The sequence below is a fragment of the Octopus sinensis genome, linkage group LG2 (genome assembly GCF_006345805.1).
Source record: "Octopus sinensis linkage group LG2, ASM634580v1, whole genome shotgun sequence".
NCBI lineage: Eukaryota > Metazoa > Mollusca > Cephalopoda > Octopoda > Octopodidae > Octopus > Octopus sinensis.
Window position 1 is genome coordinate 144,783,771 of NC_042998.1, and position 18,952 is coordinate 144,802,722.

Consider the following 18,952-nt stretch of genomic DNA (forward strand, 5'->3'; position numbering starts at 1 on the left):
ATACATACATACATTTACATAGGTTTGGTGTTTTATAATTCTGAACGCCTGAATATGTGTAATCAAGAAGATGCATTTTCTCATTGCCTACTGTCAACAGCTATTGCAATCTTCCTTTGCAGTTCATCATCATTGTTCTAACATCCACTTTTCCATACTCGTATGGGTTGGAAAGAATTTGTTAAGGCAGATTTTCCAAAGCCAGATGCCTTTCCTTTCACCAACCCTCACTTGTTTCAAAATAAGGTATTTTTTCCTGTAGCTGGACATGTTTTCACAGAAGCTTGAAAACTAAGGACACCACTTGTATGACAGTGACACTTGTTGATGTCAAGACAAAGGAACACCAACTCAAACACATACACAAGACAATTTTCTTTCAGTTTCTGTCTACCAAATTCACTCACGTAACTTTGGTCAGCTGAGGATATAATAGAAGACACTTACCTAAGGTGTCATTCAGAGGAATTGAATTCAGAATGAAATGGTTGGAAAGCAAGCTTCTCAACTACACAATCACACCTGTGCCTTATAATAAAAAAGTAGTCTACTACAATGGCAGAGGTTTATAATTGTGTGTACCTAAATGGTATCTTTGAATCAGAAAACACAAAATGAAAAGGAAAAGCATCTATGGTTTGGTAATCCATGGAAAACATGCCATAAGACAGGGGTTGGCAAATCCCTCATATCATTGACACTTCTATGGAATCATTGATGATAACCTTTGACCCTACCATTATGTAAATTTCTAAAATGAAATAAAAAAAGTATAATTCAAAAAAATTTCTTGATATAAAAACAATAATTCTTTCATTGCTTTGTGCCTTGATAAAGAACAATAAAAAAAATCAGGAGTATTATACTGACGTAGTTGTAATATCTAATGTGAAATATGTGTTTGGTGAACATGAGGAGGCACCCAAAAGTAACTGGAAACATTCTTTGTGGAGAAATCTCATTGTAGTTCAGGCTTCCACTGCTAGAGGCCACTTGATGTGAGCCACAAGTATCAGTCTACCGACCAGTGGTGTTGTGTGAAGTTGTACTGGCATGTGGTACGTTTTTGTTTTGCAGTGATTCTCCTCAGTTTGTCAATTTTTGCAATAGCTGAAACAAAGAAATAGCATACTTCAAACAGCTTACAAGGATGCTGCCCATGAGCAAGACACAAGTTTACAAGTGATTTCCAAGCCTTAGGAATGGTCACTTGTTGCTTGACGACCAACCTAATTCAGGACGACTGTCAACCTCCCAAATGAATGAAAGCATCATGGAAATTCATGAACTAATCTTGGAGGGCTGTCACTGAACAAATGATGAACTTGTTGATATGGCTGGTGTTCTGGAGCTCTTGCCAACAAAATTTGAGCAAGGAATTGCAAATGGAAAGAGTTGCAGCAAAATTTGTGCCTCATTTGCTCACAGAAGATCAAAAGCAGTCACAACTGAATGTGTCATGAACTGAAAGAACAGTTCAAAAGTCATCACTGGTGATGAAAGCTGGTGCTACAGAATTTGCAGATGTGGAAGAAGTGAAGAAAAAAATCAACAAAGGCATCACTTCTCAAGAGATCTAGCACTGCTTCAAACAGCGGAAAATGTGTCTGGACCAATGCATTGGTTCAAATAGAAAATACTTTGAAGGTGATAAAAGTGTAAACATGTAAAACTAAGTGAATAAAATAATTCAAAATTCCAGTTTCTTTTGGGTACCCCCTTGTACTAGTTATTACATCAATTTTTGGAAGGAAATTTTTCAGTTTTAGCCAGTAAAGACAAGTGTATGCTTGTCCTTAATTAACTTGCCAATGCATCAGCTGGGGCTATATATTTATTAGGTGTGCGTCAACAATGTGTAAACCTGCGAAAGCATTTTAAATTTCCACATATTTCAGATGAGCTTTTTTTAAAATCAAATTTTTTTCATATGAGAAAGACAGTTTGCTCTTAATGCTTAAAATCCTTTCAGATGTTTATTGACCCAATCGGATAGCCATGTGGACAGAAGGGGGTCAATACTGAACACTTTGCCAACCCTGGCCATAAGGAAATTGATCTAAATTGTCAAAATATCTAAATTATCATCATCATCATTTAATGTTCGCTTTCCATGCTGGCCTGAGTTGGACAGCTTGACGAGGACTGACAAGCCAAGAGGCTGCACCAGACTCCAATCTGATCTGGCAAGGTTTCTACAGCTCAATGCCCTTCCTAACACCAACCACTCCGAGAGCATAGTGGGTACTTTTTATGTGCCACTGGCGGCACTGGCAACAACCACACTCAAATGGTGCTTTTTATGTGCAAGCGGCACTAGCATTGGCCATGCTTGAATGGTGCTTTTTACATGCCACCAGCATAGGTGCCAGTCAGGTGGCACTGGCATCGGCCATGACAATGATTTCACTTGACTCAACAGGTCTTCTCAAGCACAGCATATTGCCCAATGACTGAAGGGTACTTTTAAATGGCCTGGTTATGCGACACTGACATCAGTTATGGCTATGATCTCACTTGGCTTGCCAAGTCTTCTCAAGCACAGCATATCTCCAAAGGTCTGTCGCTTGTCATTGCCTCTGTGAGGCCCAACGTTTGAAGGTTGTGCTTCACCACCTCATCCCATGTCTTCCAGGGTCAACTTCTTCCACAAGTTTTCTCCACTGTTACGGTGTGACACTTCTTCACACAGCTGTCCTCATCTATATGCAACACATGACTATACAAGCACAATTGTCTCTCTTGCACACCACATCTGATACTTCTTATGTTCAACTTTTCTCTCAGGGCACTTACACTGTCATGTATGCACACTGACATTACAGTTCCAGTGGAGCATACTAGCTTCATTTCTTTCAAGCCTACGCATGTCCTCAGCCGTCACAGCCCATGTTTCACTGCTGTGTAACACAGCTGTTCACACACGTGTTATACAGTCCACCTTTCACTTTGAGAGACCCTTTGTTATCAGAAGAGGTAGGAAGTCTCTGAACTTTACCTAGGCTATTCTTATTCTAGCAGCTACACTCTGAGAGCATCCACTGCTACTGACTTGGTCAAGAAGGTAATGCCACACACAAAACTATCTCCCCAGTTTACGTTCCTTTGATATTGCTGCACCTCGTGTTCATAGCTTACACTGGGTACATCTTATGGAGTTTCTACCTACACCTTTTCTACAGATTGAGCAGGGACATCTACATGAAGAGATTTGTGATTTGTTTGCCTTAGAAAAAACCTGTTTAATGTAGAGAGAAAGAGAAGCTAAAATCTTTATCATTTGATGTAAAGTCATGCTTGAGAATGAGAGAACCACATGCAAAATAAACAAAAAAAACTTCTTAAATAGAGAATAAGGAATAATAAAACTTGTGGTTGTTAGTTTATTAGAAAAGATGAGGAATAAATAAGATCATAACTAAAAGGAAATTTAAATTTCCAGAGTGAATATAAAGTAGCCAATTACCTTTTCTAATCTGTCTTTGGCTTTCTCCAACTGCTCTTGAGTGCTCAACAAATGTTTTTGACATTCAATCAATGTTCGATCTTTATTGAACAGCTGCTTCACCATCGCAGAATTCTGGCCTTCCAGCACTTTAATTACTTGCTTCAGCTCATCCAACTTTGCACTGAAAGTTATTAAAACATTAATGTATCTCAATAACACACACACATTTTAATTGGCTGAAAAGTTACAAAAGGGACTCAAGAGCTGAGAGTTTCATACATTATGTTTTACACCTATATAGTGTGAAGAGAATGATCTAAGTGGAATGAAACTGGAAGAGGAAAACCAAAGAAGATATGGGCAGAAGTAGTAAAAGCTGATCCCAAGATGTTGAACCTGATAAAAGAGATGACATAGGAACACAACTGATAAGCTGCTGTGTTGGAAAGGAATTATCCAAACAATGCAAACATGGAAACACGTGTAAAATTGAAGACGATATTTAGACACAAACTCAATATATGCATCTTCAGTTGTTGCAACTGACCCAGAATTTATTTACAGACAAAGCCATTAGACATCATTATAAACACACTGCACATACAAATGACAAAACATCTGGAATTGCAACAACTACAATATTCACAGCTTACATACATCTTAGTAGAGAAAGCAGAGCATAAATATTGAGAGTACTCACAGGATCCACGTGTCCAACACTAACAACGACACTTGTATACAAACAATTTATTAACTTTTAAAGTTGCTACAGATGCTAGATTTTACAATCATTCACAGTTTCTTCTGACAACCTCATATATAACCTAAAACTGCTTCAACAAGACTAGTCTCCCTCTTCAGATTCAGAAAACACTTGAGCTGCAAACAGTCGTTAATTCTCTGATGATCTCCAATGAAACACTGCTGTTGCCAAATTGCTACATTTACCAACCTCCTAGACTGCAATCAAAAGAAGACCATCCAGATGATTGAGAAAGGCTCAACACCAACATACTCATTTCCTAATCTACAGACACCATGTCTCTTCTCTCCACCTTTCCAACAACTATAATGGCCTCTGCATATCAAAGCTTGCTAGTTGCATTCTGCCTTAATCCAAGTCTACTCACTTATGGTTTTAATCAGAAGCCAGTCCTTCCTTCCCAAAACACAAACTCTATGAAATTCAATTCCTGTCTACAGTTTTGCCTCAACTGTTGACATGCAGATATCCAAGTTAAACCTCAATCAATCTTGTCAGTCTTACCAGTCTTGGAGAGCTTGATAATGGTCAATAGCATGACCCCTTTCTTTTGGTTAAACCATAAAAATTTTGTTTCTAAAACAAGACTGGACAATGAGCAGATACAACATACCCAGACTGCTTTCCTACACATACATAACAAACTAGTTCAGAGGTGAACAACTAAGCTAACAGTTTTGAGTTCAACCACTACTACTACTACTACTACTACTACTACTACTACTACTGATGTATTATAACCTTAAACCTTTAAGTCCTAAAGCAAGATATCTTGAACAAAACAGCTGATCCCAAGATTATTCTGTACAGAGCAACCTACCAAGATAACTCAAGACTGAATCTTTCTTTATAAAACTGTTTTATTGCTTTATATATAGCCTCTCTCAATCAAAGTTGGCTCTGCATCTGCACATATAAATTGGGCAAGAATTTTACAGGAAGATTGGCAGTTTCTCGAGTCTCCACCAATGTTTATCCAAAGGGAAGGACACTGACTTGGGCTGGTAGAGCTTGGCACCAGTGTCATCACAGGAATTACCATCAGAACACAACAAACCAGAACAGATACCACAAGGTATCTTACACATCTCACTAATAGTTCTGTGAGTCTACTGAAACTAAATTAATACTGTTTTAATTTACCCTAAAGGGATGAAAAGGCAGACAAAGGTGACTTTGGTGGGATTCAAACTTGGAGCCCAAAACACTTAAACAAATGCCACAAGACAATCTATCCAATGCTCTAATAACTGCCAATTTATTTGTATATTTAATTACAATTAAAACTTCTTATATTCATCAATCAAAAATCATTTCATAATTTGTCTGGGGAGAGTCATTCTCTTTTAGTGCCTTATGGTTAAACACTCACTAGAAAAATTTCCACTCATTTACTTATTTTCCTTCAAATTTTCATTGTCTCTTGCAACCTTTTCAATAATTGTTGACTCTGACAGTTATCTGAGCTGTGTTCTTTTTGTTTGTTTGTGCACATGTGTGTAGGTCAGTGTGTGTGTGTGCATATGAATGCAAGTGTGTGTGCATATGTATGCATGTGTCTGTGTGTGCATATGTATATAAGTATGTATGTGCGTGTGTTTGTATTCTGCATATTCATGCGTTTGTGTGTTTTTTTTCTGTGTACCGCTGTCTCCTTGTGTGTGCATGTCTGAGTGTCATCATGTGTCCATGTGCGAAGTGAAGTGTGTGTGTATATGGTTACATGCTTCAGTCTTCATTTGCGCATGTATGTGTGTATATGTGCTTGTCTGTTCATATTACCTATGTACCTATCTGTCTGTATGTCTACCCGTTTACATTCATATCCACTTACCTACATACATGTGGATATACGTATACATATATATAATATATATATATATATACACACACATCTACATAACAGACCACTGACTATTCTACCTGTATAGAAATATAAACTGTGGGTATGAAACCCATTACATATATTTCCTATTTAGTACTGGAGATGTTTCATTTATGAGGACACACTCCTGTATTTGTTTGAGTGTTGGTTCCTTTGGGCACTTGGATAACATGCGGATGTCAAGTAGACCCAGGTTGCCTCTATGTTGGTCCTTGGTATGTTGGTATTAACTTTTGACATGCAATTTTAACTTTGGAAGATGATTTCCTCACCATTATTTTCTGAAATGACACATACTTAGCAGCAAGTTCTAAAAGACAATTTGAAGAAGTTTTTTTGTGTGTGTGTATATCATCATCCTCATCATTGTTTAACATCTGCATTCCATGCTAGCATCGGTTGGATGGTTCAAACCATCCAATCCATGGCTGCACCAGGCTTCAATTTGATTTGGCAGAGTTTCTACAGCTGGATGCCCTTCCTAACGCCAACCACTCCGAAAGTGTAGTGGGTGCTTTTATGTGCACAGGCACGAGGGCCAGTCAGGCAGTACTGGCAACGGCCATGCTCAAATGGCATTTTTTTTATGTGCTACCTGCACTGGCAATGACCTCGCTCGAATATTGTTTTTCACATGCCACTGGCACAAGTGCCAGTGAAGCGACACTGGTAATGATCACACTTGAATGGTGCTTTTTACGTGCTATGGCACAGAAGCCAGTCAGTGGCCCTGGCAACAATCACTCTTGGATAGTGCTCTTAGTGCTCCACTAGCACGGATGCCAGTCATGTGGTGCTGTCATCAAATTTGATTTTGATTTCACTTACTTCAACAGGTCTTCGCAAGCAGAGTTTAGTGTCCAATGAAGGAAAGGTATGCATAAGTGGACTGGTTATACCTCTGGCATAGGCCACAGGTTATGGTCTCACTTGGCTTGCTGGGTCTTCTGAAGCATAGCTTATTTCCAAAGGTCCCGGTCACTAGTCATTGCCTCTGTGATGCCTAATGTTCGAAGGTCATGCTTCACCACCTTGTCCCAGGTTTTCCGGGGTTCACCTCTTCCACAGTTTCCCTCAACCATTAGGGTGTGACACTTTTTCACACAGCTATCCTCATTCATTCTCACCACATCACCATACCAGCTCTGTTGACTCTCTTGCACACCACATCTGATGCTTCTTAGGTCCAACTTTTCTCTCAAGGCGCTTACACTCTGTTGAGTATGCACACTGATATTACACATCCAGCAGAGGATACTGGGTTCATTCCTTGCAAGCTTACGCATGTCCTCAGCAGTCACAGCCCATGTTTCTCTGCCATATAGCATGGTTGTCTGCACACATGCGTCATACAGTCTACCTTTTACTCTGAGCGAGAGGTCCTTTGTCACCAGCAGAAGTAGGAGCTCTCTGAACTTTGCCCAGGCTATTCTTATTCTAGCAGCTACACTTTCAGAGCACCCACCCCAGTTACTGACTTGGTCACCTAGGTAATGGACGCTATCAACTACTTCTAGTTTTTCTCTCTGGAATGTGGCAGAAGTTGTTCTCAGCGCATTTTCAGTGTTTATTGCTCCTGAGCATTTGCCATATACAAAAACTATCTTCCCAGTTAGCCTTCCTTTGATATTGCTGCACCTCTTATGTGTCCATAGCTTACAATGGGTACATCTTATAGAGTTTCTACCTATGCCTTTTCTACAGATGAAGCAGGGCCATCTATCTGAAGGGATTTGTGGTTTGTCTGCCTTCCTGCTTATTAGGACTTTGGTTTTAGCTAGGTTGACTCTAAGGCCCTTTGATTCTAATCCTGGCTTCCACACCTGAAACTTCTCTAGTTCCAATAGTGACTCAGCAATTGGAGCAAGGTCATCAGCATAGAGGAGCTCCCAGGGGCATTCTGTCTTGAATTCCTCTGTTATTGCCTGGAGGACTACGAGCTCCCAGGGGCATTCTGTCTTGAATTCCTCTGTTATTGCCTGGAGGACTACGGTAAATAGGAGGGCGCTGAAGACAGAATCTTGGTGGACCCCTACCTGTACCCGGAATTCTTCACTATACTCGTTGCCAACCTTACTGACAGCGTCCCTGTACATGGCTCGCACAGCTCTCACTAACCTTTCTTCTATCCCTAGTTTCCTCATTGATCACCAGATAAGGAACTGGGGGACCCTGTCAAAGGTTTTCTCCATGTCAACAAAAGCCAGGTACAGAGGTTTATCTTTGGCTAGGTATTTCTCCTGACATGAACCCAAACTACATCTCATCTAAACTGACTCCTTCCGTGACATTCATTACTTGTTCCAACAACTTGATACCTCTGTAATTATTTGTATCTAAAGCATAACCTTTACCTTTGTAGCAGCTGACTACAGTGCTGCTACACCAATCATTGGGTATGATTCCTTTCTGTATCATCTGGTTAACTATACTGGTGACTAGGCTAAAGACGACACCGCCAGATATTTTGAGCATCTCTGCAGTGATTCCTGATGGGCCGGGGGCTTTCCCTGTCTTCATACTCTTAATTGCTTTATCTACCAAGGCACTGTCAATTCGGATAGCTAGTGCCTCTGTTGGGTTGACATTCAGCAGACTCTTTCTCCTATTCATTCTCTTTATTGAGCAACCTTTCATAGTGTCATCTCCAAACCTCTCTCCTTGCAGCCTCGTTTAGTGCAAGTGAACCATCATCTATGTGGACACATTTCTCTCCTACGACATCATGATTTTCACTCACACACTGTCTTGCAACACAAAATACTTCAAGTCTTTGGTCCTCATGACACAGAACATTATTATGGAAGCATACTAGCATAGCAAATGTTTTGATCTGAGATTGTGTGCTGAAACTAAAGCAATTATAGCATGGAAGACACAAGTTAGCCATTCAGAAACTCACAAAGAATTAACTTCATTTAAAAATATATTTGTGATATGGTGACCTGTTCACAGACAAAAAATTTTGACACACTATTGCAAAAAAAATGTTAAGTGAAGCTAATGGCTTTGGTTTGTTTCTGAAGCTAACTTGTGTCTTCCACGCTGCAATCACTAATGTTGGTGACACACAAATGGCACCCATGCTGGTGACATGCAAGAAGCACCTGTGACAGTAATACGTAAGAGGTACTTGTGTTGGTAACATGCAAGAGGCACCTGTGTCAGTGACATGCAAGTGGTACCCATGCTGGTGATGCATAAAAGACATCTGTGCTGGTTGTGCATAAAATGCACTTGTGCCAGTGACATTTAAAAGGCACTCATGCCAGTGAAGCATAAAAGCACTTGCACAAGTGACGTATAAAAGGAACTTGTGCCAGTCAAGCATAAAAAGCATCTGTGCCGGTGACAAATAAAGGCACCCAGTACACTATGCATGGTTGGTGTTAGGAGGGACATCCAGTCATAGCAACAAAGGTCTCCAGTTTACCAGTTCCAGCATAGAAAATGGGCACTAAATGATCCACGCACATACACATACAGCAGGCTTCCTTCAGTTTCTTTGAGCCAAATCCACTCATAAGATTTGGCCCAGAGTTATTGTAGAAAAAACTTGCCCAAGGTGCTATGTAGTGGAACTGAACCAAGACCACAAGGTTGGGAAGCATGCTTCTTAACTACACAGCTACACTTGCATCTGAATATTTCATATACTGAGAGAAAAATGTTTCAATTTGACTCTAAACGAGACAGACATTAGTATTTCTGGTGTCAACAGAATGAAAAATTACAATAAAGAGGAAGAAATTTACATAAACAAATAACTGTATCACATGGCCAATTTATCAGATATTTATGAGAAATAAATTCTTAAATTTTATTAACATTAAGATTTTGATTCCTTGTCTGATATATCTCTTCAAATTTTATATTGCCAATTTAAAAAACAAAAATTATTATTTATTTAGTTTGCATTACATTTTACTTAAAATTTCATATTATGTCAGCAAAGTATTCATTATATTTTCAAACCAACAAAACTACTTTCACAGCATCTTAAAAAATATTTATTGCTTATTTATTAATGGAAATTATAGGCATGTGGCCTAGTGGTCAGGATGTTTAGCTCATGAGTGTAAAGCTGTGGGGTTGATTCCAGGACCAGGTTGAACTATCTTATTGTACTAGTTTACTCAGCTGACTCTCTCTGGCTGTTACATCCTTGATGCTCCACTAGGTCTAGAGTAGGAGGGCCAAGAGGGTGCCTATGTCTGCTTCTGACTACATGGACATAAAAAACAACTAACAAAAGTATAGTACAAATTACCAGGTCATGCTTGGTTATTTTGAAAATTGTATGATAAAAATACATATTTTTTTTTAAACAGTTTGATTCTTGAGAAGATGTAAAAATCCATATAGGAAGCATTGAAGGGTCTGTCTGTCTATCATATTCTACTTATATTTCTGCTGATGTATGTACTGATCTACTCTAACAATATCAACAAACATTTAAACCAAATAACTAAAAAAAGAAACTAAATAATTGTGGTGCTCCAGCATGACCTCAGGAACTGGGCTGCTACACATAAAAAGGTTAAAGTAACATCCACACAGCTATTTGCTAAGATCGTTTAACTTTTCTTTAACTAGATTTCAATATATCTAGCCATCAGTCTTTCTATCTTCTATCTGCCAATGAATCTATCTATCCACATAGATACATTGATGAGTTGAAGAGATAGAAGTGGTTGAACATTAAAACCTGTAACAACTAAACTTTTATTGTTTTGCCTGTCACTATATTATGCAACGTTTAAGATCATGTAACTGCTTTTGACATCTGCATTCCTTTCAGTCAACACTCACTCACAGATTCTCTCTCTTTGCCTCTCACTTAAACTATACTATATACCTCTGCATTTATCATGTTTATATCTCTCTTTCTACTTCTTTCTTCAACTAGTTAACCACACAATGTAATAGCAACACCTTTCTCTTACCTCTCAGCACTAACACTCTTTTTTCATTCTTCCCTTGAACTAACCACTTGACAACATCTTAGTGTAATAACTATTACTTTCTTCCTACCTCACATTGTTAACACTTCTCTCTCCCCCTCCTCTTGCTCTTCACCTCTCCCTTCAGCTAACCATGTCACAGTATAATGCATATGGCCTTAGCATATTAATAAATAGATTATAGAGAAATTTTGATAATAACGAAACACTGGTGAGCAGAGAGTACAAGGAGTAGTCACCTCATACTATCAATTGGATTTGGGTTGGGGTTGCAAGAGTGGATGAGAAATATGTCATAGAAATTAAAGGATTAAGCAAAACTATCTTACCATCCCAGCCTATTTCACTTATCTTTAATTCACAGCTACTTAGTTTACATTAGGAAATTACATTTCATTATATGCACTACTCATTTCAACTGTTCAGAAAAGTGCAACAACAACAGCTACTGCTATTACTACTACTAATAATAATGATGATTTCAAATTTTGGCACAAGGCCAGCAATTTCGGGGAGGGGGAAGTCAATTACATTGAACCCAGTACTCAACTGGTATTTATTTTAATAATAATAATAATAATTTGCTCTAATTTTGGCACATGGCCAGCAATTTTGAGAGGAGACGGCATGACAGTTATATTAAACCTAATACTTGTTCGATATTTTATTGATCCCAAAAGGACAAAAGGTAAAATTGGAGTGGAACTCAAAACATAAAAAAAGCTGAGAAAATGTGCTGGTGATTCGCTCACCTCACTACTTAAACATTAATCATTCAACCATGGTAGTGGTTGAATATATTCTCAAGTTCACCATTTCATCAATTGCAGCAGCTTCCAAACTTCACCACTAATTCAGTTCTCAACTAAATTGCAAACTGTTAATAATTTTTAAAACTAACTCCTCAGCTACACTATGGCATAAATAGTTTGAGATTTGGTTCAGTAGAAAAAAAGTTACATCAAAATATCTGTGACCATCTTCAATAAACATAAATTTTTAAATTTTAAATTAAAAGTATACTTTTCTCAGGCTTATATGATAGAAAAATGTATGAGGAATTCAGAATCATTAGTCGCATTGAACAAAAATTAGTTATGAAGTAAAATGTTATGAAATTTAATGCCAGGAAGTAAAAAGTAATGCTTAAGCAATAAGAATATATTTCTAAAACAAATGTTTACTTTCTAAGGCGGCGAGCTGGCAGAAACATTAGTGTACCAGGCGAAATGCTTAGCGGTATTTCGTCTGTCTTTACATTCTGAGTTCAAATTCCGCCAAGATAAAAAAAATCGCATCACACAATCGAACCAATGAAAGAGCCTCTACCTGGTCGCTTGATGCTAAAAAATAGCAGCCAAAGTATCCCCCTACCTAAATCACACACCCATTGTATGTAATGTCCTAGATTATCCCTAAAAAGACAGTTTGCTGAAGGCTGGAATGTCTTTGATGATACTTTTGCAGTATCAGGGCTGATTTGAGGTTAAATAACAACATTATGGTCAATTTCTATATTAACACCTGCACTATTTTCACTAAGAAAAAAAAAAATTATTTTTTTGCATTGAATCAAGTACCCTGACCTCCTAATATGCTGCAAATCCCTTATTTTGGTTTGGAAATCATTGGAAATTTTTTCGTTGAATGAATTCCTGTGACCTCCTAATATTGCAAAATTAGATTACTTAAGGTGAGCTTGGTAACTGATGGCTTTGGGGTCTTGTTTGTAACTTTTGGTGAGCCATGGTGCAACCAGCAACATTGTAAAAATTCCTGCCATTAATTTGGTGTGGATGGGTAATATCAAATAATTCAATCACAACATATATTCAAATTATACATGGAAAAAAAAAACTGAAATATTATCATCACTTACATGGAAAAATTTAAATATTATCTTTCAGTATTTTATAAGGTAAAATCTTAAATTATAAACTGACACATTATTAATTATCTTGTAACAGCAATGCATGGAAAAATCATGGATTACATGGAAAAATGCGAGTATGAAAAGTCATATTCTTAAGATTGTAAACCTAGAAAAGTACAGGACAAATTATTACACTTGTAAAAGTATAAGGACAAGCTATTACTTCTAGTAAAGGATAAGAAACTTTTTATTTAAAATACTGCAGCTAAAATTAAAATTTGAATATTAAAACTTATTTTATTATAGTTTATAAATAACACTATACTTATTTAAGTAGAATTTGGCTAATTTACTACCTTAAATACAGAAAAAAGTGACTAATTAGACAAACTTACAAATTAGCTGAACAGTTTTGTACAATAAATTTAAAAGATGTGAACAGTAAAGAGTGATAAATTAGAAGAACTGGCATTCTTTGCTGCAATATTTTAAGTAAAAAGTTTCATATTCTTTACTTTACTAGAAGTAATAGTTTGTCCTATACTTTTACAGTTGTAATAAATTGTCCTGTACTTTTTCAGGTTAAATATTTTAAGAATATGACTTTTTCATGTGCTCATCATCATTGTTTTAATGTCCACTTTTCCATACCTACATAGGCTGGATGGAGTTTATTTTGAGGCAGATTTGCAATGGCCATATGCCTCTCCTATTAACTCTTACATATTTCTAAGTGAGATCATGTTTCCTCCATGGCCAGACATGTTTGTGCAGAATATTGGAAATGACTGACATTGTTTGTATGATAGTGACACTCATTCCACACAATGTCAAGACAATGAGACACAAACACACTCTCTTCCTCTCTGTCACAGAACCTCTAATTCTTATTTCTAACCTTCAATCACTCCCTTTTCACTCTGTGAGACAGAACCTGAAACTGTCCAGTTTATTGATACCAACAACACACCTACTTCCTTTGGTGCTTTCTACATTATAAGTTTTATAAGTGAGGGTTTGCTCTGTACTTCAGAATAGTTACTGTTACATAAATATTCACCAGTGATAGAAGCAATGAATAGATCTGTTCCAAAAATACATTTATTTCACAACCAGAGTTGTTCTAGATGAGAGGATTTACTAACAAATTGAGTTTATATTGGTGATTCCCAACAAACTTCTGAAAGGAAATGAGGTTGCTATATATATATATATATATATATATATATATATATGTATGTATAACAAAACAGTATTGTTGAGTGAACCACAGAATATGAAATGGAGTAAATAAGTCAAATATAAAACAGCTGATCTCTCCAACACCAGATAATTCAATGAATCTGGATGGTTATAAAAACTAAACATTCTTGGTGTATTGATCGCTACCAATCATATCAACCACTGGAGGATAGGATTATAATTCTGTATATGACTCTACATGTTAGAAGAAATTGATTATGTATTGCACTACTTACTGGGTGATTGCACATTTGATGTCTTCAGCTTCACTGTTGAATTTATTGATGTCATTTAATATACTAAGGCCTTGCTTATGCACCCGGTCTTTGGCCTCTATTTCTTGTTCCAACCGTTTAGCAAGAACCTGTAAAGAATTAAGTGAAATAAAATATATAAGACCTAGCAGATGAAATTGCCCTGTAAAGTTACACAGAAGCAAACAAACATTAGGTAAATGCATACACTATATCTCATCCTCATAATTTTTTTTACAACCATTTTCCATGCTAGCATGGGCTAGACAGTTTGACCAGATCCAATGGGTTAGAGAACTATCATATTCCAATGTCTACTTTGGCACAGATTCTACAGCTGGATGCCCTTCCAAATGCCAACCACTATACAGAATATACTGGGTACATATTTCAATGCACCAACCCTATGGAAGTTGTCATGCAGGTTGCAAAATTAAAATCCCCTCCACTGACAGTGTGAGACTCAGAAGTCATCATCATCAACTAAAAATCCATTTCTTCATGCTTGGATGGGTCAGACTTTCAATGGCTGGCTACCCTTCTTGTCACCAACAATCATCTATTTCCAAGTAAAGTAATATTTCCCCATAGTGGAACACGTTTTTCATGGAAGATTGGAAATGGACAACATTGTTTGTATGTGATGCTCATTTACAACCATCACAATGTCAAAATAAGGGTAAACTGGCACTCTGTTGGTTACGATGACAAGTGTTCCAGCCAATCCAACCAACAGAACAGCCTAATGTGACAAGGCTGGCCCTTTGAATTACATGTACAAATCATTTTTGCCAACAGAATGGACTGGAGCAATGTGAAATATAGTGGACTGGATGGTTTGGCAGGAGCTGGACAACCAGAGACCTGTGCAGGCTCCAATTGTCTGTGTAGGACTCAGTAAAAGACATTTGCCCAAGGTACCACACAGTGTGACTGAACCAAAAATCAAATGGTTGGAAACAAACACCTTAACCAAACAGGCCAAATAATGTAGTCAATGATCTTTAACTTTCAAAGTTCAATCACTCCATTACAATCAACTTTCCTGATATGTAAGTGCTTGTTATATCCTTAACTCAGTGATACTTAAGAATTTACACATGCTTATAAAAAACTTAAATTTAGTAGCTCTACACTTAGACAAATGATGCTTTTAAAGGCTTTCTTAAATGCAACATTGCAGACACTTAGAGTCAAAATTTTAAATATTGATGACTCAAGCATGGTATTGATCAATGTAACTTCTTCACATAATATTTTCCCCTTTCTGTTAAAAATCAGCAAAGGAGGAGAAGGAAAAAGAGGATGAAGAAGAGAAGGAATAAGGAGAAAGAGAAGGAAGAAGAGGAGGAAAAATGAGGAAGGAGAAGGAAAAAGAAAACAAAAAGTAAAGAAGTAAGCAGATCAATGCCATATAGACATCCCAACTTTTTTTGTTGACCTTCACAAAGGTCAAGCAACATAAAATCCAAACTTGATTTTTATAAATCTACTTTTACTATTGAATCATTCCGCACCCCCCTACTTTTTTAAAAACTATATATACAAGTTATTTTATCATCTGATGTTTTCGTTGTTTGGTTTCATTTCAAAATTACATTAACAAATTATATAATATATTTTCACATTATAATAATTATGTGGTTGTGAGGTTAAAGGGCTTGGCTATTAACAAGACAGTCTTTATTTTCAACCTTGCTTATAACTATTGTATATGTTGTGTGTTCTGGAGTCAGACAAGGTCAGAGGTTTCATTGATGTCAAGGTCAACACCTTCCACCTCAGTATTTCACCTTTAGCTTCAATGACAAAGCAGACTGTCTGATAAACTGATTCTTGATACATTGGTTCTGTTATACTTGCTGAAGATAATTGTAATAATAGCAATAACCAACACAGTTAAGAATTATCATAGGAACAACAATAAAAGGGTGTGTTGTGAAGAAAATAAAGGTGATGATGATAATGGTGGTAGTGGTTGTGGTAAAAATGGTGGTAGTGACATGGCGGCAATGATGGTAGAGGTGTTGGTGGTGATGATGGGTGGAGGTGTTGGTAGACATGGTGATGGTGGTGATGTTCTCCTCTTGCTCCAAGAAGCAAGTATATCTCAATAAAAAATTACAACCTACATTTGATTTATCTGCACAATTTGATAGATCTTTGGTCAATGAAAGTTTGTCCTCCTGCAGTCTCTGAATAGTCAACTCCTTTCTGTCAACCACATGCCTCAGCTCCTCCAGTTCTGCACGTAATAGGCTCTCATTAGACTCCAGCTCATTACAGCGTTCTGCAATCTTCTGGTGTTCTTTGACATTTACAGTCAGTGTCAGCTTTACATTAGATGGTTTACCATCATCAGAACTTTCGTCAAACTCAGAAGATGTCACTCCAGATGTCACTCCAGAAGAATCCCTGAAAATAATTCAAGAAGAAAAGGTATTTGTCTTGTTTAAAAAAAAAATTCAACAAACATGACTGTGTGGTGAAGAAGATCTTATTGTTTGGGGTTCAGTCTCACTGAACAGCACCTCGGTCAATTAGTGCCTTGTGAGTGAATTTGATAGGTAGAAACTGTGTTTTTTTGTCCCTCCTATCACCACCACTTAATACCTGGTGATGGTTTGTATACACTTCCATGATTTAGCAGTCTGGCAAAAGAGATGCCAGTGTTTATAATTTTTGAAGTCTGGTATATATTTTACTGGTCTCATTTGCCAACCACAAACTCACACATATACATACACACACCATGGTTTTCCACACAGTATCCATCTAATAAATTCTCTCACAAAGCATTGGCTGACCTGGGGATATAGTAGAAGACACTTGCTTAAGGTGCCATGCAGTGAGACAGAACCCAAAGCCATGTAGTTGCAAACTGAGCTTCTTAACACAACCACATCTATGCCTAGGACAAAAAAAAAACTTTTGATAAATTCCTGTGGAACCATTATTTTATTAGTTCTACTTTAAGCACAGTTAATGATTTCTGAAAATTTAATTTCAAGTGGAAAAACTCGTTACCTCAGTAATATACATTCTTATCTTTCTCACTCAACATCTAAGATAACATGAAACTAATTGACAACCAGACTGAAGCAAGGGAAGAAATATGTCCATAGTTCTACAATCATCTTCCTTTCCTGAATGTGTAGTAAACTTCTACAAACATTAATAATTTGGGTAACAAAGGTTTTTACAGCTTATTGCTAATCTTCACTTAGCTGTGAAGTTGGATTAAAACATACTTTCTGTTAAACAAAACTGAAGTAATGAAGCTTGCTTAGCAGAAACCAGCAGTCTACTTTTTTTAACAGCATAACCACTGTATTCTTTTACTGGCTAAATATAGTCTCAACCAATAATTAAAATATCTTCTTTTACACACACACATTCACATGTATACTACTTTCTATTTCTGTCTACCAAATCCATTCACAAAACTTTTGACAACCTAGGACTCTAGGAGACACTTGTCTAAAGTGCTGTGTAGTGAGACTGAACTTAAAACCAAGTGACTGGGAAGCTAACTTCTTCATCATACCACCATTCCTAGACATACTCTCACAAACATATGTACTAAGGTAGCCATATTCATTAGGAATGTTCCATTTCTTGCAAGACAACTGAATATCTATGTTTTTAAACATTAAACTTTAAAGAAACAACAGGCAATGTTTCATCTCTATCTAGATAAGAAATTGTTACCTACAATGTGTCCATAACTTTAAACATGTTATCCATATTCCATGCTTTTATGGCACCAGATAAATGTATTTTAACATCTTGCAATTCTCACCAATCATACATTCTACTTTGTAACAAATGTAATTTCTCAATATAATATATTTTTTTCTCCCAAAGAAAATAATAAAATGAATGAATTCTTGAAACATAAACGATTAAAAAAAGTGCATTGAATTTTCAAATAAGAAAGTTATAAGATTTATCATTGGAAGATAATTGAAGGTTATGGAAAAACACAAGCTCAAATTCAAATTTAAGAAATAAGAAATGTAATAAATGAGAATTTAACTGCTTCATATTTTTTGATGGAAGTACGTACAAAGACTGAATGGAAGATAAGAAGTTTCTCACGCTTCAATAAAAATCTCTGCTGCTGCCAAAGATTATTCTGTTATGACTAGTCTTATTCCATTCTTTATTTTCATTCATTTATTGCAGCAAGTATAAACAGGCAACATGGTCGCAATCATATTTTCATTGAAAGAACAGCAGCAGCATTTAAAGTTTTATTTCTCACAATGATCTCAGCTTACACTGCACATTTCCTTTTTCTGCTGTAACCTCTCATTCCACAGTTTATATGCATGACTGTCAGTATGATGTGCACATTATATAATGTGTGTATGAATGAGAGACATGAGGGAGATGCACGTGTCTGTGTGTGTGAGAGATCAGGAGAGATGGAAAGAGACACACACACAAATAAATAAATATATATATAGATTAGGAAAAGAAATTACTGCATGGAAACTGAAATTCCCCTTCCTCATTTC

General features: G+C 36.8%; 1 protein-coding gene across 5 annotated transcripts in view; it reads right to left on the bottom strand.

Annotated features, from left to right (window-relative positions):
* LOC115223946 (citron rho-interacting kinase) overlaps positions 1-18,952 on the bottom strand; it is a 366,166-nt gene that overhangs the window by 152,507 nt on the left and 194,707 nt on the right. For all 5 annotated transcript variants that reach the window (XM_036500031.1, XM_029794695.2, XM_036500033.1 and 2 more), the window contains exons 10-12: positions 16,562-16,844; positions 14,412-14,539; positions 3,467-3,629 (exon numbers count right to left, since the gene is read on the bottom strand). In XM_036500031.1, coding sequence (XP_036355924.1) covers positions 3,467-3,629; positions 14,412-14,539; positions 16,562-16,844 — 574 coding nt within the window. The remainder of the gene's footprint in view (positions 1-3,466; positions 3,630-14,411; positions 14,540-16,561; positions 16,845-18,952) is intronic.